This window comes from Aotus nancymaae, unplaced genomic scaffold (genome assembly GCF_030222135.1).
Source record: "Aotus nancymaae isolate 86718 unplaced genomic scaffold, 86718_ANA_hifiasm-v0.15.2.pri h1tg000011l, whole genome shotgun sequence".
Lineage (NCBI taxonomy): Eukaryota > Metazoa > Chordata > Mammalia > Primates > Aotidae > Aotus > Aotus nancymaae.
This window is the reverse complement of record NW_026988422.1, coordinates 13,290,016-13,310,554: the sequence shown is the minus strand read 5'-3', so window position 1 is coordinate 13,310,554 and position 20,539 is coordinate 13,290,016. Positions and strand designations below refer to the sequence as shown.

General features: G+C 45.2%; 1 protein-coding gene across 1 annotated transcript; it reads right to left on the bottom strand.

Moving 5' to 3' along the window:
* Window positions 1-4,377: 4,377 nt before the first annotated feature.
* Window positions 4,378-20,539, bottom strand: TAGLN3 (transgelin 3). Its single transcript, XM_012460955.2, has 5 exons — window positions 20,292-20,539; window positions 19,804-20,156; window positions 18,451-18,625; window positions 7,085-7,187; window positions 4,378-4,844 (listed from the first exon to the last, which is right to left on the bottom strand). The coding sequence occupies exons 2-5, from the start codon at window positions 19,981-19,983 to the stop codon at window positions 4,703-4,705; spliced, it is 600 nt and encodes a 199-aa protein (XP_012316378.1). The 5' UTR covers window positions 19,984-20,156; window positions 20,292-20,539; the 3' UTR covers window positions 4,378-4,702.

Below are 20,539 nucleotides of genomic sequence, written 5' to 3'. Positions count from 1 at the left end.
ATTTGTGGCAAGGTATCCAGCCATCATAAAATTTCTTTGCAGCTGCCTAGGAAAGACACCAAATTCCACTAACATCCTAGCATTGAGATGGTGTCTTTCAAAATAGTCACAATTTTTAAAAAGTGTTAATCCTGATAAGAGTACATGAAAATGGCTGCATATACTTTGCAGGTGAAGCTCTAAACTGATAGTGTGGAGGTAACTTGACAATATTAATAAAAAATGAATATTTATCACTAGGAAATTATCCTAAGGTAATTATTACAAATATATTCTGGTATCATATTTTTGAATAATTTTTTACCAGCCAACTCTTCTGTTTTTAGCAATTCTGTTTACTTTATACAGTTTTACTTCATACAGTCATTAACAAGCACATGGCTGGGCGTAGTGGCTCACGCCTATAATCCCAGCACTTTGGGAAGCCAAGATGGGTGGTTGCAGTGAGCTGAGATCATGCCACAGTGCGATGTAGCTATAAAGATGTTTCTTATAGCACTAATTTTACTGATGAAATTTGAGAACATTCTAAAATCCAACAATAAAGGGTTAATTAAATATGATTCATCTGTTCAACAGATTTTCAAGGAAAAATTATTCAGTCATTTCCATGTAGAACTTTCCATGTAGAAAGGACCAGCTTCCTCATCTGATCTCTTTGGGACACCCCGTTGAGTCAGATCTTCCTATTTCTTGAGATGATATCTACCATCCCCTTTTATCTGATAGGCTGTAGCTGTGAGAAACTGGCATATTACCCAAGGGTTATAGAGGTGAAGATATTCTCAACATGTTATGTGGATTACGTGTGCATTTTAATATGCTAGGATGAGATGCACTAAATTGTGGATTGTGGTTGTCCTGGAAGATGCAATTAAAGAGGGTCTTTACATTCCCTGAGTTGTTTGAATATTTTACAAAGTTTTACCAAGGGAAAAATCTATTTTGAAATAGAATTGGATAAAAGGCAATAATTATCTTACTGGACCATTGTACAAATACCTTGAAGCTACAGTGACAGTCAATAAATTAAGCGTGATAAAATTAATTAAGATCTGTGTTATTAATAAAGCAGCAGCAGGTTATTATAAAATAATAAAGCAGGTACAGACCAACATCTAGAATCACCCTGTTTTCCAAGGAGCTTTGCCTCAGAGACCCATCTATTATGGATTACGTCACAGCTGTTTACGCAATACAAAGCAATTTTGACTTAATATATTGAAGAAAGAATTAGTGTTTAAAAATACACAATTATCTTTCTTTTGTTTGTTGGGTGCCCATTTGGCAAACAACTGTTTTGGCATGAAAATTCCCATTTCTAGGTATAAGCTGAGAGGAGTGAAAAAAAAAAAAAAGAAAATTTTTATTTCTACAATTTGCAACATGTTGTCATCACATGGAGAAAAATTGAGTGCCAGAGGCCCAGAAGAATCCTACTCATTTGGTCCCCTAGCCTGCGGTTTTAACAGCACAGTAGGTATATTACTAACACAGGGTTTGTGTAATGACTATTCAGAGTTTACTCTCACTCAGTCACCATGCCTGCAATTAGAAAAAAGTACATAGCATGCTAAGTGGGTCTATAATTTAAGAAAGATTGCTTTCTTAAAAAATGGACTTAACTACACTTTGGATCCAATCAAACTATTACATAATTTCCTGTAGCTGAAATGCATAAACAAACTATCAAGAATTGGCACCTACCATTTGAAATGGTTCTCAAACAATGCTTGGGAGCAGAGATTCTGATCTTACTTGGGGTGGGGAGGGGTGCAGTGACCTTAAGCTGGTTTATCATATGCACAGTGTGAGGGCATTACCAAGCCCATATGAAAGATAGCCTGGAGTCTACATTATTCAAGAAGCTGAGCTTGGCCTGTTTAATGTGGAAATTTCACTTTTAAAATGTCCAAGGGAAATAGGCCTTGAAAGCACTCACAAGAAAGATGCGGTCATTTCTGCCAATAATGCTACTACAATTTAAAATTTTATCTTTGTGCTTTACGGTTACCATAGCAGTGAGAGAGTCATAGTCAACAGAATTATTTCAATTTTAGTGATTGAACTAGCAGTTTTGCTAATTTGAGGCCATGCCAAGTAAATTTATTACCTACAATAGTGCTTCAATCTATTGTTCCATTAAAGCTTTCTGCGAATGGTAACTAAAATGGTAGGATGCCTGCAAATAAAAAAAAGAACAAGATCCTACTACTTGACTTCAAATGCAAAGTCGGAAAAGAGGGGAAAAAAATCTCAGGCTTTAGCTTGGTTCACTTCTGGTGACTTTTGGGAAAATATATTAAAACATATTCTTTGGAACTACACACTAGACTCTCATTCTCTACCCTAATTACCACCACTCAGGCTAAACCTCTGCCCTATGGCTTCAAATTTTTTCACGAGCCTCATCTCTAGGTTGCAGTTATTAGATACGACTGAAGGGATGGGAGTCTCCATGGGTGGGTGGCATCATATTGGGAGGAGAAAAATGCCAGGTGCTGTCAATCTACTAGCATTTTGTTTGTTTGTTTGTTTGTTTTTGATGGAATCTCGCTCTGTCACTCAGGCTGGAGCCCAGTGGTGCGATCTCAGCTCACTGCAACCTCCGCCTCCTGGGTTCAAGTGATTCTTCGATTCTACTGCCTCAGCCTCCTGAGTAGCTGGGACTATAGGTGCACACCACCAGGCCTGGCTATGTTTTTTTTTTGTGTGTGTATTTTTAGTAAAGACAGGGTGTCACCATATTGGTCAGGCTTGTCTCAAACGCCTGACCTTGTAATCCACCCACCTTGGCCTCCCAAAGTGCTGGGATTACAGGCGTGAGGCACCGTACCCAACCTACCGGTGCTCTTTTTACCTGCTCCTCACTCCAGCTGTGCTCCACCACGTCCCTGAACTTAACAAGCTGCTTCCTGCTGGCTCTGAACTAATTTTGCTGTTTTCTTGCCTCTCTGTGTCACTGGTACAGCTAGGGCAATGTGGAAGCCGGAATGATGCACCTCCCATCCCCTTCCTGATGGAGGCTCTTTCCCCAGGGCACCTTCCTCCAATCCCAAACGGGAACCTAGACATCTTCTGTTTCCCCAGGACTTTCATCCCAGTTTTATTTCACTTTTTGGGATCCATCGCCCTCCCTCTCCTGCTTTTGTGGCAACTCCAAGGTAAGGTTTTAGGAAATAATTCAGCTGCCATGTCTGGGAGACATTTTTCCAGGAACAGGCAGTTCACCAGTGGCTGTCAAAGGGTCACTAGAACTTCTAGCAGATACAGTAAACTGTTTAGGTGACCCACATGCCAATTTTCTTTAGCATAATGGTTTTTCCTTTTTTCTTTTACGTTAAAGGTCTTTTAAAAATATTATACTGAATCCTAATATGTAAAATAGATATATCAGAGCTGCTGTGGTTGAAGCAGGAGCGGAGGCCCAGGGTTCTGCCTCCTTAGCAGCCCTGCCCCCAGGCAGATCCCAAAGGAACCTCTGGGGAAACCTAGAACTGCAGAGAACACAGTCCAAAAAACTGCCATCCAGACATTGAGAGTGTGGCAATGTCTATAATTTCATCTATTTTATCTTTTCCTTGTTATCCATTACATGGATAAAATACCTTATTTCTTCTCTTACTAGGTGTATCACATGCCTTTTTTTTTTCTTGTTTCTACTGGTAAGAAAGAATAAGAAGAACTGATAATCCTCAGGCTTTTTTTACTCTTTTAATTTTTCAATCCATGGGGAAAAAAAATCTCAAAAACCTATTCATCTCAGGCAAATCTCAATCCCAGGAAATATCCTAGGGTTTTAGACCCTTTAAATGACTTTAGGAGAGCAAGCTACATTGTCTATAACTCCTGGATGATGAAAAAGCTACATAAATGTCAGCATCAGACCTAGGTTATGATCTGTAGGAGGAAGATGAATGCCAGAGAAGTGAAGACTGCTCATTCATTCAGCCATCAATCCACCCATCCATTCAACAAAACCATCTACACATTCATTCTTCCTTCCATCCACTCAACAGATACTTCCTGGTACTGATACAAGAGCTTCTCAAGAACCAGTGCGTGGTCTCACTCTTTCCCGTGCCCTCTACAGGTCTAGCACAGTAAGCACAAAGTACATACTCAAAAACTTGTGGGGATCAAAGACTTTGTTCTTGAACTCATTGCTCTAGGCTCTCAGAGTGGGCGAAATGACTCCTAAACTTTCCACTTCAATTGCCACGATAAACGTAATAATCGTGCAAGAGCGTCCTCATAGCTAACCTATACTTCTCAGCGGCAGCTTAAGCCTCGTTCCATCTTTCTGGCCTTTGAATGGAAGAGAAACCAGTCTGGACTGCAGAGTCCCTAAGACAAAGAATGAACTTTACACTGTAAGACACAAGACTAATTACTTTATTAGGTGCATTCTATAAGTTGAAGATGAGAATTTTTGGCAAATAAATAAATAAATAATCAAACAGAGACTTTGGGGCCGAGGAGCTCAGGAAAAGGGAAGCGGAGTCTTTGCATAGTTCTAAATGAACAGGAGGTGGCAGCAGTAGGCAACGTGGATTCTCGGCAGAAATGCAGCACTTGCAAAAACCAGGGGCAGAAGGCTTTGAGAAAGAGGAGAAGGTCAGAAGGTGGCTAACTATTTCTTTTTCATAGCGACCGTGGTGGGGAACATTCGTCCTCTCTGGCAGGGGCAGGATGCGGCGTCCTACATGATCTGCCTGGGCATCCCGTACCCTGTCATGCCCGCTTGGGAGGCTCCCTTGTTGCTGCCCATCTGCAGGCCTATTACGCTCTGTCCCTGGCGAAGTTGCTCCTCGGAAAAGCCTCTCCGATTCTGCTGAGCTTTCCTGGACAGGGAAAGTGAGAGGGAATAACGTTATTATGACAGTTTTCCGATCCTTTTCAAGACATGCAATTACACAGGCTCTACGGGGGTTCCCAAACAGATCAGCAGGCCCTACCCTGAGCTGTGGTTATGAGCTATGGCCCCACTCTGAGCTATCTATGGCCTTACCCTGCACTGTGGACCTACCCTGAGCTGTGGCCCTACTCTGAGCTATCTCTGGCCCTACCCTGAGCCGTGGCCCTACTCTGAGCTATCTCTGGTCCTACCCTGAGCCGTGGCCCTACTCTGAGCTATCTCTGGTCCTACCCTGAGCCGTGGCCCTACTCTGAGCTATCTCTGGCCCTACCCTGAGCTGTGGCCCTACTCTGAGCTATCTCTGGCCCTAGCCTGGGCCGTGGCCCTACTCTGAGCTATCTATGGCCTTACCCTGCACTGTGGACCTACCCTGAGCCGTGGCCCTACTCTGAGCTATCTCTGGCCCTACCCTGAGCCGTGGCCCTACTCTGAGCTATCTATGGCCTTACCCTGCACTGTGGACCTACCCTGAGCTGTGGCCCTACTCTGAGCTATCTCTGGCCCTGGCCTGAGCTGTGGCCCTACCATGATGCATGAGCTCCCTATCTTTTAGAAGCCCAGGTGTTTTCCAGAATTTCCAGCAAAGAGGAGGGAGAATCAGTGGCTACCTCTCTGGGGAATTCACTCTCAGCTTTTCTTGTTTCTCTCTCACTCTCCCTTCTTCCTCCAGCACTTAGGCCATCTCAGGCTTCTGAGAAGTCTGCTTCTTCTTACCCTTTCTCTCACAGCTACCTCAAGCCTTTGTGAAAATTAAAATCCACTCTTTTTTTTTTTTTTTTTTTTGAGACGGAGTCTGGCTCTGTCACCCAGGCTGAAGTGCAGTGGTGTGATCTCAGCTCCCTGCGACCTCTGCTTCCTGGGTTCAAGTTATTCTCCTGCCTTAGCCTCCTTAGTATCTGGGACTGCAGGTACCCACCACCACACCCAGCTAATTTTTGTAGTTTTAGTAGAGACAGGGTTTCACCATATTAGCCAGGCTGGTCTCAAACTCCTGACCTTGTGATCCGCCCGCCTTGGCCTCCCAAAGTGCTGGGATTATAGGCATCAGGCACTTTGCCTGGCCAAAATCAGCTCTTCTTACAAAGTATGTCATTGATCCCATTCCACCTTTCCCTTTATGGTGCCAAGATGAATATACCATTTTAGAGCTGAGGGACCTAAGTGTTAATGAGGCAAAATGTCTCACTCTAGATTAGAGGTCTGCAAACTTTGGTAAAGAGCCAGATAGTACATAATTGTGGTTGTGTAGCCACATGGAACATGGTAGTTTAATAATACAGATACTAAAACCAGGGTTTCAAATCGCCAGTATCTCAGAGGTTTCAGGGCAAGCATTCTTTAAAATGACATAAGCTGGTAACTTTTTAAAAATAACTGTCAAGGAGAAGAAAAGAGGATCATGGAAATGAATAATCAATTATTGGCCACAGAGCACTCGTCTACAACTAAGTTATCCAGTTTAAGTTTTCTGCCTACCCTACCCCCGAAGAAAAAATCACTTTAAGAAAAGGCCCTTCACTGAGAGAGAACCATATACTTTATTATCCAGACTAGGACACTGTTGAGAGTGAAAGAAGGTTCTATTAATAAATACACTGGAACAACATAGATATTAACCATGATGGTGCCAGACAGACAGGACATATTACCTATTTATTAAGTACACAAACAAAAAGGGAAGGAAGGAAGGAAGGAAGGAAGGAAGAGAGGGAGGGAAGGAGGAAAGGAGGGAGGGAAGGAAGGAGGGAGGGAGGGAAGGAAGGAGGGAGGGAGGGAAGGAAGGAGGGAGGGAGGGAAGGAAGGAGGGAGGGAGGCAAACAAGAAGGCTCAGAGCTGGCTTAAGTCATAATAAAACCAAGTTCAGACATGAAGTCACCTTCAAGAAAGGCCATCCAGTCCTGCTGAGCCTCAGAAGAAATGGAACCTGGGTGGAGATGAAGGATGCAGGAGTCTGGTAGAAAAGGCCCAGCCATTTCTGCTCTGGATAGGTTACTGGCCTGGATGGCAGCATCAGTCTTTCACTGCTTTGGGGAACTCAGCTGTGGCGCCAGCAGTACTAGGTCCTGGGAGCTCTGTACATAAACCCTCTGTGGAGTTCCAAGGCTTCAGACCCTCCCTCTCGTTAAAATCACCTTGTGGTCCAGGGGACAAGGAGGAGACTTTTACCTGTGAAACCAGGAAGGCTCTCCCCGATAACAGCCATCATCCTTGGTGACTGCAACGCTGCCTAAAGCCATCAGGGTCCTCTGCACAGCCGCCATGTCCTTCCCTGGAAGCCAACAAAGAGATTAAAGCCAAGCATGTGTCGGAGCCAAGGAATGCTGGCAGATACGGCTGGACACCCAGGAGGGAAGTTCTGATAGAAGGCTGCGGATGACCACATTCAAGGGGGCAGTGCTATCAAACACCTCCCAAAGTGGCCCTAAGACAACCATACCCAAACTTCTCAGAAAGGAACAACAGATAAACTGGTTAATTATTCTCCATACGGTACATACCAGAGATACCAAGTTTCTAATTCATTCATAGTTGCTGTATAAATAAAACATTCCAAACACTTGGCAGCTCAGACATAGAGGACTTTGCCTTGGTGGGTTCTATAATCTGTGGTAAGGGGAGGTTATGGGGTGTGTCGTGGTCGGCAGAAGAGGACCTTCCTTAGGAGCAGAAAGAGAAAAGGATACTGGAAAGAAGTTGGTTGGATGGAATAATTCTGGGCCAAACCCCAGGTAGCTTCTCTCTTTCACTTTATCTGGGTTAAAAGAGTCTAAAATCATCCATGTGCATGAAATTGAGTATTCACTTTGCTCTTTGGGCCAGAGGCCAGGCAAATGAACAGCAGATCAACACAGAAAGCACTCAATGTGACACAAGTGATAGGCCCTTTATTTTGTGCTGCTTGAAAAGAGTTAAATGGAGACAATAAATAACTGGCTTGTGTGTGACAGAGGAGAGCAAGGGAGAGGGATGTGTGGTGTGGCCCCTGCACAGTGGGATGGGGGCACCGTTACCTAAGAAGCCCCGTGACCATTAACGCGTGGAGAAAGGAACTGGGTCCTACAAGTCAGCCTGTTCCTCCCATCCTTTCTCCTTTCTTCCCTTCCAGTTGACTGACATGTCCTGGACTGAGAAGATGCTACTGTGGGGGTAGCATCTACAATTTAGGATCATATCAAAAGTCCATGCAAGGCACCGGTGTGGAATACAAAAGCTAGAAAGCATAGGGTTAACAGGCAAAGCGGCATCTAACCTGGTGGGGAACCGTGAAGGTTAAGGGCAAATATTAAGGATCTCTTTAGACCTGGTGAACCATCTGCGGCTTTTTGGCCTGGCTGCTGCAGCTCAGTCTCTGGGGAATACAGAATTACAGGGGAAAGGCAGATGGAAAGTGAGAATGGAGTATGAACTGCAATAAAATAAACAATTAAGGCCTTCAGAGGAAGCCCAGTTTAGGATCTTCATTTATTCCAAGAGGAGAGAGAGAAAGCTGTCCTCTCTCTACCCCCCGCCCCCACTCGCACATTAACCACAGGGTGATTGCCTGAATCCTGCGGCCCTGTGGGATTGATCGGTGAAAACAAGGATAAAATGCTGGCAATGGAGAGTCCCCCAGACTCAAGGAATATCTGGGGTGGTGGAGAATGAAGTATTTGAGCAGCAGACAGAAGGGAGAGGGCACAAGGAATTTTAAGAACTAAGGGCCGGGCGCAGTGGCTCAGCTTGTAATCCCAGCACTTTGGGAGACCGAGGTGGGAGGATCATGAGGTCAAGAGATCGAGACCATTCTGGCCAACATGGTGAAATCCTGTCTCTACTAAAAATACAAAAATTAGCTGGGCGTGGTGGCACGTGCCTGTAGTCCCAGCTAGTTGGGAAGCTGAGGCGGAAGAATCGCTTGAACCCAGGAGGCGGAGGTTGCAGTGAGCTGAGACTGTGCCACTGCATTCCAGCCTGGTGACAGAGCAAGACTCCATCTCAAAAAAAAAAAAAAAAGAACTAAGAAGAAACGCAGAGATGGTTGTTAGAATGACTCTTCCACAGGTGAAAGCATTTCTGTAATTGTCACCATTTAACAGGATACTTTTTTAAAGATATTAGTGTAGTAATGATATTCTGAAGGCTCATTCTGTGAAGAGATAAAGAGGGCTTGTTCTTAAGCAGCGAGTTATTAAAGGGAACCTAGAGAAATGATTGAGCACAGGAAGGCTTAGATTACGGTATATCACTCATCTCTACTCTTTGCAAAGAGTACCCTGGATACCTGTTTCTGGTAGTTGGAAAGAGCTCTTCTGATATGTCCAGGATCTGGGAAATTGTGGGGCCTGACACCCATTAGCTCAGCCACAGATACTACCCTGGAGCAAGGGATGAGGAAGCAAAGTTTATTAAACCATAGACCCAGACTCCGTCACAAGTAGCTAGCTCATCCCTGGTATCCCTGCACCTAGAAAATTCCCAACACTTAGTTGGTCCTTCTTGTATAGACTACTACATGAAGCCAGAAAGGACAAACGGAACTAAGTTGCAGGCTAGGATAAGATATCCAGGAACCTAGAACCGTCAACACAACTCCACCCTCATCCCAGGCGAGTGGAAAAGGAAGCAATTACACTGGAGGAAGAAGCCACTAGGGAAGAAGGCATTATTTGACAGGAAGAAATTGGAATTTTTTCTTTAAGAAACCTTCCAAAGCGAGATATTTGATATAAATTATAGGGTAGACACTGTATGTCATCTCAACCTCATGGGACTGGGGTTATTCCTCCTTATACGTGGATGAGAAAACGAATTCAAAGACGTTAATTATCATGCCCAGAGTCATCCAATCAGTTAACAGAGCCCAGCTCTAGATCAGACCTGTCTGAATGCAAAGCCCTTGAACAATCCACCATGCCACGCTGCCATGTCCCATGGCGACCCATCGTGGGCTGGATGCGGAAGCACATTCCGCAGTGGGAGCCAGTGACCAGCGATGATCTGAAAGGGTCACAATGGTTGTTTTGTGCCAGGCCAGAGGGGACCCACTGAGGGAGATAAACCTGGAGCACAGATTTCGGGCCCTATAGAATCAAGGGCACCAACTCCAATGTCCATAAACCTTTGAGTGTTTTTGTCTGGAATAATCTCTCCATGTCTTCATCCAAACAAGAATGAAGCAAAGAAAAGCAGTTAGGGCCTCACTACTGATGTTGTGACCAAGTGATATCATTTGGATGTTTTGTCCCCACCAAATCACATGTTGAAACGTGACCTCCAGCATGGGAGGTGGGTTTAGTAGGATGTGTTTGAGTCATGAGGGCAGATCCCTCATGAATGGCTTGGTGCTGACCTCGTGGTAATGAGCGAGTTCTTACATATGCATTCACACAAGGTCTGGCTGTTTAAGAGCCTGGCACCTTTACCTTCTGTCCCTGGCTCCCTCTCTCACCATGTGACATGCTGGCTTCACCTTCCAACCTGATTATAAGCTTCTTGAGGCCCTTACCAGAAGCAAGTGCCAGCACCACACTTCCTGTACAGTCTGCAGAACCATGAGCCAAAATAAACTCCTTTATAAATTGCCCAGTCTGTGTTGAACAATGGGAACACATGGACACAGGGAGGGGAGCACTATACACTGGGGTCTGTTGACGGGGAGTGGGGGGGGACAGCAGGGGGTGGGGAGTTGGGAAGAGATAGCATGGGGAGAAATGCCACATATAGGTGAAGGGAAGGAAGGCAGCAAATCACACTGCCACGTATGCACTTATGCAACAATCTTGCATGTTTTTCACATGTACCCCAAAACCTAAAATGCAATAAAAAAATAAAATAAAATAAAATACTATACTGGAAAAAATAAAATAAAATAAAATAAATTGCCCAGTCTCAAATATTATTTTAAAGCAACAAAAATGGACTAGTACACTAAGTTAATGATTGCCAAGATTCTAAATAACGTTATGACCAGAAATCTGCCTCATGTAACCAGTTCACATCTGGCTCATTTTCTAGCTATGTTTCCTAATAGAGGTCTTTTTGTGAGGAATTCCAGCACTCTTGGACTGACAAGATGGGAAGACGGCCTTTTTCCAGCCTTCCCTCTCTTGCATTGCCAGTTCAGAAGCCCAGATCAAGTACCACTGGACGAGAGCGGCACACGGAAGGAGTAAGGGCCACTTGTAGAAGCTGATTTCTGCAACTGGGGGTCAAAAATTTCAGTGCATAAAGGAGCACTGAGGTTAAAAAAGCTCTGTGATGTACATTGAGTCTCAAACAACAAAAGGGTGGGCACAGCGGCTCACACCGGTCATTTCAACATTTTGGGAAGCTGAGGCAAGAGGACTGCTTGAACTCAGTAATTTCAGACTGCAGTGACCTGTGATTGCACCACTGCATTCCAGCCTGGGCAACAGGGAATCGCTGTCTCTAAATAACAATAAGATAAATGAAATAAATTTAAAAATAAGAAAAGCTAAACTAGTCATATCACTACCAAGTGTCATACCTGCCTGGTGACGAAGCCTTCAAAATTGTGCAAGTATAAAAAATAGCCATGCACAGCCTGCTTCAGAGTAGGGTTTCCCAAGCTTCTTGGATTATTTATGGGAGTTGGGGGGCATCTCTTTTAAAATATGCATTTTGAGGTCATTCGTCTGAGAGAATGATTTGGCAAGTTCTGAGAGTTCATATTTTTAATAAGCTTCCCAGGTGATTCATATCTTCAGGCAAGTTTGAGAGTCCTGGGTGTTGCCTGGTGATTTGCAAACTAAACTGATCCTAAGGATTACCCAAGAATCTTAATATTCAGATTCTGGGGCAGTCTCCTAAGATGATTCTGAGGCAGCCAGATGGACAGTTAGATCCTACTCTGAAGCTTTGGTTTTCAGTGTTTAAAAACATTGCCATGTCTGCCATGTGGTAAGTACTAAATGATATTTGTTAAGCAATAACTCCTTTCGTCAGCGATATCTTCCACAGAGTCAGAAGTAAAACCAATAATTAGAAGAGCTCTGCTCCAAGTTGGAAGTCAGCCCAGAGCCCTGCAGCTTGGAATGGCTTTGCTCCCTGACAACCACCCTGAATGCTTTGGTAGATTCCTGGGGCTCCTCAAGTGAGCTTGAAAGCCACTGCTCAAGGCCATTCTTCCAAGAAAGAAAAACGTTCCTCAAAGAAGCATCAACTAAATGTCCAGAATTTTCTGGAGGCAGGGACAGCAGAAATGAGATAGAGTCTGGTGATCTAAGAGCTGGTGGAATCTGAAAAGCACACATACTGTAAGATTCCCACTTTATGACATACTGGAAAAGGCAAAACTCTTGAGACAGTAAAAAGATCAGTGGTTGCCAGGGAGGAATGAAAAGGCAAAGCACAGACGATTTTTGGGGCAGTACTTGATATGATACTGCAATGATGAATATGTGTCATTATACATTTGTGCAAATGCATAGAATGTGTAACAGCAAGAGCGAACTACGTACTGTGGGTGATAACGATGTGCCAATACAGGTTCATTACTTGCAACATGTACTACTCTCGAAGGGGATGTTGATAATAAGGAAGGCTGTGCATTTGTGGGGAGAGAAGGCATACGGAAAATATCTGTACCTTCCTCTCAATTTTGCTATGGCCCTAAAACTGCTTGAAAATATTAATCTTAAACAAAAAAAAGAGCTGATGGCATGGTAGCTTTCTCTGTTTCACCTGGCAATCCTTTTCAGCGAGAGTCTCAACTAGCAATCGACAGCTTTACTTGACAAAACAGCACTCCCGATTTCCTACATTACCACAAAGCATTGTTATCCCAAGTGTGATCCTGCACCCCACATTCCTAGGTTACAACTCCTGGGGAGTGGGAATGGAGGTTCTGCATGGTAGAAGGCCCCGACCCAGGAATTTTTAATGCTAATAAAGTTTAAGTGCTATTACCATAGAGATACTTTAACAAGGATTTTGTTCTCTTAAATTCTTTATTACTTCCAAGGTATCTTATGTATGTCTTTGCAAAGAAAAAATAAATGTCAAGGATAAAGACAAAGAAAAAAGGTAAAAGAGAAGTCATCTGGGTGTGTGAACTTGGATTGGACAATCTACCTTCTATTTCTACTTTTAATACAAAAAATCAGTCTTGCAGTCAGAGTTCTTAGTCTCAGCTATTATACTTCTAAGTATATATTATATATATACTTATAATATATAAGTGTATAGATATACTTATAATATACAAGTGTATATATTATATATATACTTATAATATATGTGTATATATACACTTATATATAATATATATAAGTCAAGTCTTGACTCACCCTTGTAACTCATAGAACACTGGCTTTTTCTGTCTTTCTTGGACTTACAGAGAAAGTAAGTATGAAACCATGTCTTATTTCCTTGAACAGTAACTTGGGCCTAGCTTCCAATTCTCCACTGAAGGCAGATGAAAATATTGCAACAGTCAAGGGAGAAATATCAGATCAGAGGGGAGGCTGGGTTTGCGCTGTGGATTTTATAAATGTTTGTTGCTTGCCTCCCCGGCTCCCACTGCTGTGGGTGTTGATTCTTAAAGTGGGGTTCCCAGACCAGCAAAATTAGTATGGCCTGTGAATTGGTAAGAAATACAAATTCTTGGCCTCACCTCAGACCTAATGCCTCAGAAACTCTGCTGTTGGGGCCTAGCAGTCTGTGCTTTAATGAGCCTACTTAGTGATTCTGATGCATGCTGGCATTAGAGAGTCATTGCTAAAGGAAAAACCCACCAAATACGATCGTCAGCAGCCACTTGAAATAAATGCAGTGAAGGCTGTTCTGATAGAAAATGAGGCTTCAAGCAGCAGACACTCGTGATGTCTCAAGTCATTACAGCTACCTTACAATATCCCAAGATATCGCTCATGCTGTGTGAAATATCTCTTCACTCTTGCTGTTGAGGAATGACACATAAAGTGACGCCTTCCCAGAGAACATATTTGAACCTCCAGGCACTTCCAATGTAAACCACACCTCCCTAACTCCCAGTCATCAAGAGAGGGGAACGGGCACGTCATCACCATGTGTGTCACGGGGATCCTTAGCAGTAGGATTACTAAGAAGAGCAATGAGACTGATCAATCTGTGAGTCTTGCCTACTCTGATGTTCTAGAATTCTATATGTTTCATGCTTATACAAATGAACCAAAAAGATCAGTTGCTGAATGACTAACAGTGTGGGGGAAAAGCCAACATGTATTAGGTGTCTAGGCACTGTGCTAGCTTCTTAGTTAATCCTTACAAAAATTCTACAAAAGAGAGGCATTAGAACTGTCACAAGAAGGGAACTGAGGCTCTGAGAAACTAAGCAACTTAAACAAGGTCACACAGTTAGTATGTAACAAAAGAGATTTCAGCCCATCTACCTGACTCCAAAACTCATGCTCTTTCCAGTCTAGTGGGGTCTTCTGGGTCTGGAATTGGTAAAGCAATAAATTATGGGGAACAACATCAAGAGGTGATGACCACAAAGTGGAAAAAAGTCAATAAAGTGACTCCTAAGGCCTGGTTGTTCGTATTAGAGAATAGCTGATGAGGTAAAGGCTCCTCAGCTGTCAGAGAGGGCAAAGGTCATCCAGGCAACCTTATCAGCTCCTGTATGTGGCCAGTAAGTCCATCTGTTCCAAGACAGAATGTGTGTCTTTCCAGACTTACTCTCCCCTCCCTCATTTTCTGTTAATCTTAGAAAAGATAAGCCAATGGCAATAATAATTTCTACATTTCCAACTTTTATTATCTTCTACTATTGTCATGAACCATGCTAAGCACTTCCGCACTTGATCTTAGCCAAAAGGCAGAGAAGCGATCCTGCTAAGCACTTCCAATGAACCATCTCATTTACTCCCCACATGAACCCTATGAAATAGATATGATTATCCCCACTTTACAACCGAGAATATCGAGGCTTAGAGAAGTGAGTTGGTAAGTGGTAGAGCACAGGCTTGGCCAGGCAGTCTAATTTCGGCCTCAGGAGCCTGCACTCTCTTGTAATACCTTCCAGGATAAGCTTGCATTGCAGTCTTCCTGTCCCGATACTAGATCAGCATACACACTTGCTGTAATATGTTCTCTCTCTCACTTACACACACCCCTCCCTTTCTTGCTCCACCTTTTCTCCCTTTCCCACTTTCTTTCCACAGAAAAGCAGCCGAAGTCTTACCTGCAGTGTACTTTCTTCCGACCCACAAACAGCTGAGGTGGCCTCACCCTGCCCTTTCCGGGGCACCGAGGGCAAATCCAAAAGCAATCTGCCAGGCCATTCACCTTCTGTCATCCAAGAGAAGGACTTCCCAGGTCCCTTCCATTCCTCTAAGCCACCCTACTTCTTCTCCGTCACTGAAAGCAAGTGGTGACCCCAGCTCCCCTCTATGGGGACTTCGGTAGCTTTGTCTATAATGTCCCTGTGATTGTGCTGTTTTTCTGGACCATTTAGCTTTGAATTTCTTTTTAAAGGCTTGAATCTTGTATTCCAATTACCCTGAAGTCTATTTGAAGTATTTCACCTAGAAGGGGATTAAGGATAATGGTACAGCTGGGGCCTCAATCTATTGACGTGATTGAAGCCTAAACAAGAAGGCATTTGGCAAGCCTGAGCTCCTTCAGATTTATTGGTCTGCAACATCCAGGAAGCCTGGAGAGTCACAGCAGCTGTGGGCAAGCAGAGCCCTACCTGGGAGAAGACACTGAGTGGGGGAGATGGGAAACTGAGAGCTGTTGGGCATAAAATACCTGCCGAGGAGGAAAAGAATCTCCTAGACAAGGAGTGCTGGAGCCACAGTGGCCACAGACGCCACAACCAAGTTGCAGAGAATCTGGAATTAATCTAAGTTGCTATGTGAGGACAGCATTGAAACCACAGTCGAGGTGGAGAATAGCAGGGTGAATGTGAGACTAAGCTAAGCAAACAGCTAGTCCGATAGCTGTGTACACAAACATGTACCCAGTCACGTGCACAGACACATAAACACGTGCCAACCCTGCCCTGCAGCCGCCCTTTGATTCCAGCTTATTTATGCCAAAACACATGAACGACAACCAGCTCTTGGAGAAAGGACCCCAGCCTCGCTTGCTCAGGCTGCTCTGCAATGCCACCAGCCTTCCTCTCCCTCTTCCTGCTTCTCTGCTCAAAGCAACCCACTTTTCCACCTCCTGCCCTATTGTATGCTGACCAGAATTGACTTAAGCCTCAATGATCCTAGGGAATATCAGATATCTCCTCCAACCTGTATGTAACAAATCTCCCTGGGCTTCAGTCCTCAGTTGGAGGGGGCCACTAGGCCCTGGGGCCTCTAGGGGCCCTTTGGAAACTCCTAAGCACCTGCTTTCCTATGGACAGCCCTCCTGCTCATCCTTTCCTATTGCATAGCCGACCTACAGTTGTTCCTGCTATCTGTCAGTCCCAGTGCCCTTGGAGTACACCTCCTTCCTGATTTCCTTTAAAGCCCCATTTTTCTATCCTAGGGTTAGGACTCTCAGAGTCTGTCTTGTTCCCCTGGAGCTGAGTGAGTGGTCCATGGCCCTGGCTCAGGTGGCCGCAGTCACACTCATCCCTCCGGGCCTCCCTCTTCTCTCAGAGGAGTCTAACACACACGTCTGGGGCAGGTGGTGTAGACCTCCTCCGACTCTGTACATCAGGGAACATTTCTCCCTACACTCCTCCACACTTGCTGTGAGCACCTCTGAGGAGTCAAGTTTACCTTTGTATTCTTCATAAAAAGAGGGAGAGGCAAGTAAAGCATCTCAGTAGCACGAAGACAGGAAAGCTCTCAGAATCCTCACCTCCCACAGACCTCCTGGCTTCTTCCTCCTCCTACGGACTTCCTGCACTTAGCGGGGTGGGGGAGACTCACCCAGGTCCCTTCCATTCACACTGAGTCTCCTATCCTTCTGTTCCACACAGCCCTGAATCACCTTCCTCCTCCTCCTCCTCACCTCCTCCCCCACCTCCTCTTCATCCTCATCAGCTAGTCACCATTATGACTCAACAGCACACTCACGGTGTAGGTGAAGAAAACTAAGCCTTTTGGCCCAAGAACGGGTTGGCAGACACGTCAAGGCTCTATTCTTTGCTGTCAGAGAGCCCAGGTTTGAGTTCCAGCTCTGCTATCTCATGGACACAAGTAACCATGGGCAAGCTTCAGTTTCATCGTCTGTGAAACGAGGAAATTAAAAAATGTTTGCCTCATAGGATTGTTAGCAGAATTGATTGGCATTATGCAGTGAAGCACTTGTACAGTGCCTAGTGCATAGGAAAACATCAATAAGCAGTAGCTATCTGTATTAGCTAGAGAAAATCATCATGGTTTTGATCCAGGAAGCAGGAATCAAATCTCAACTGTGAAACTACATGAGAATTTGGAGGGTCAGCAGCAAGTTCCATAGCCCGGCCTGGCCTGCAGTTTTGAATCCCTGAGTTTCTAAATAACGGCAAACCACGAGGGAAACTCACTGGCATCTTAGGATTTTAACTATTCACCTATGAGGGAAACATGCAATGCCAGCTCTTTGCATGACACCAAGCATTCAGGAGGCAATTGTTTCTTTATAAATGATAGTGTGGTGAGTAGTGGAATGGTCCTCTGCTAGAAATCTATTTCAACCATCATCTGAATACCCATTAAAATACCATGTCTCTTCATCAGGGGAAAGCTACCCCTTTCTCACTGTCAGCAGAGCCATTTGGGTCACTGCCCTGGGGATCCTGTTCGTTGGGCCACTAATGACATCCAGTGACAAAGGGCTTGTGAGAGCAGAGTCAATCTCACAGTCCTGCTCTGACTAGCTGGTATCGCTTGGGGCCTCAGGCAGGCCTAGTGGAGAAGGAACACAGTCACATGGTTGGGTATGCACATTTTCGCTAAAGTGGACACTAATTACACCATGACCATAGGTCCCAAATTCCCTCCATTCACATCATATCCCCCGTAATGGTGGATTATTAAATACGTCCAGGAGTGTGATTTGATTTGATGCTTTTGCAAGATGTCCTCATCAAGTCAATTCACAAATGTGAAGGAAAAAAAGCACCTATCGCACTGTGAGCAGAACGCATATCCGGAAGGCATAGTCACCAAGCACCCAGATACTGGGCTAATAAAAGGTTGGAGTGCTATCTATTTCTCAGATTGACAAAATAGATGGCTTTGTCTATAAGCTGCAGTTGAGTGAGAAGCACACTGGCCCCCTGCCTCCCTCCTCTTCCGGTAGCTGTGATTTGTTATGGGAGGAGTAACAGGAATCAAAGGCATGTATGTCACCATTAGCTCCTCTGGCTTGAGGCTTCTGTTTTCATTAAGTTGCTGAGATCCCTGGTGTGTCCTCAGGGTGTGTGTTCCCTTAGAAGAGAGTACCTCCTTTTACTAGAACATAACAACGGGGAAGGCTAACAGTGCCGCCAGGAAAACAGCTGAGAACATCTTACATACACATCAGCAGGCACAGGGAAGAACACGGTGAACAGTTTTTACCAGGAGATGGGGCAAAGGAGAGAAGAAAAGAACAATCCCAAAGGCAGGGGGGCTGTTTACCTTCCCATAGATCCACCGTCTGAAAAATGTCAGTGGTTCTGACACCATAGGTCTCCGCAGCTTTTAGAAACTGGGAGATTTGCTCCATCTGCTTAAAAGCCATCTTTGACTCTGAGATCTTGGGTATGGGCTCTTGTCCTGGTGGGTATAAACTGTTTATCAGCTTGCACAGGACCTGAAAGGGGAGGGGAGAGACAATCAATGTTTCCCTTTGTATTTACAAGCCAAGAATGAGAAGTGAACCCTGCTCAAAAGCCACACTGCTCATCCAGTTTGGGCAGGAGCAAGTCCTGGGCACCAGGAAGGCGTGGGCTCAGGTCTGTGTAGCCAGTCTTGCATACTAAGCCCCAAAGACCCAGATGACCCCATTCCTAGGGCTGCTCCTTACCACAGAGATTCCTGTAGCCCAGGAACTCCATTCCTTCTCTGTTCCTCCCTTCCTCTTTCTGAGTGAGGGAAAGAATGTTTACAGATAGGGAATGACGTGACGTGAGGAGGACATGATTCCAGACTTTCAAAGGAGGAATGACTTAGTGGCTCCTGAGGGTGGCAGAGCTCAAATGATAGAGTCTAATATTATTTCTTCTAGCAAAAGGCAAATCAGAAGCAGGCTTCAATTTACTCATCCCATATATTTTAATAATGTGAAAATAAGTGAACGTGGTACCTTTTCCCGAGGCATACATAACCCAAGCTCTGGGCAACCCAGCAGCAGCATTGGATAGCAGTTATGTAACAGTAAATCACAGGCTGCAGGAGAGGATGGGCTGCTTTGAATCAGCAGAGCCTGTGGCCCTCAAACCCTCAAACGTACATGAGCATCAGTTATCAAATAAGAACTCCCTTCAGTTTCAGGAGAACCCATCCATTCAATAAACAGACACTGAACACCTCCAGGGTGCGTGGCTCCCACAAGAATGTGAAGGTGGCTCATCCCCCTCCTCCCTCCTTTGTTTTACTGTGTAACCAACCCATTCCCCTGAGGAAGGAAATGGCCCCAGAAGAGCTGATGCACCAGGAAGGCTGGGGAAATCACAGCGACATATTTATCTCTATTCTCATTAGAAAAATCAAAAAGGCTTCGAATTTGCCGACAACTCAGAAGGGAGATGTGGTGCTAGGGTGCATGGAGAACCCTCAAGCTAGCTAGGGAATTGTGCATGGAGCCCAAATCTTCCAACCCTGAAGAAATAAAGGCATTCCCATCCCCTCCCGGTGAGACACAGGGCTTGGCAACAGCAGCTCTTCCCACAGCCTTACATTAAAGCATCCTCAGTAGCACGAAGGAAAGAAAGGGCCCTGGAGGGTTTCCCTGCTCACCACCCCAGCAACCGAGATCGCTGCCGGCCTTACCGTCCCGTCCATTAACCATTTCTGAAAATGGGCCCTGCCGGGGGGCGGGTGCTCGATGTCCTCGGCACACTGCAGGATGATCCAGTCCACCAGCTTGTTCTCCAGGTCCGCATCATACTTCTGCTCGATCTTCTCCTGCACCTCTCGGCTTAAGCCGTAGCTAGGGCCCCTGTTAGCCATCTCTGGAAAGAAGAGAGGACACGAGCGGCATCCACACAATAGCAGCAGCAGCCTCCGGCTCCCTGCAGACGGGGCTGGGATGTGGCTGGGGAGCCTGGCCCAGCAGCAGCAAAGCGGGCAGAAAGCCGGGCGTGGTTTAAATCAAGGAGCCAATGAAGCCAATGAGGTTTCACCTACAAACGAGAAAGAAAAGCGCAGCCACGCGCCAGTAACTCTAGAATAAAGCTCCGGCCGGTCCAGGGGGGCTGGAATCCCCCCCGCCCCGATCCCGCCTATCAATAAGACGAGATGATATAACAGGGACTCACAATCAAGTCTGAACCCCCAGGCAGCAAGGGGGATGGGTGACGGTCGTTTCCTCCCCCTTCTCAGTGTCACTTTGCAAGGGCAGAAACCAGGAGTTCGGGAAGAGCAGGTAATTAGCAGGCAGGGAGGAAGCCTCCTTTCATGTTCAGCGGCTGCTGCTGCCTCGTGCCTGGGAAGAATGGCACACTGATTTGATTTTCTCATGGCCGAGGTGGGTCAAACCAGGGCCGTTGCTAAGAGCCCTCCAAAA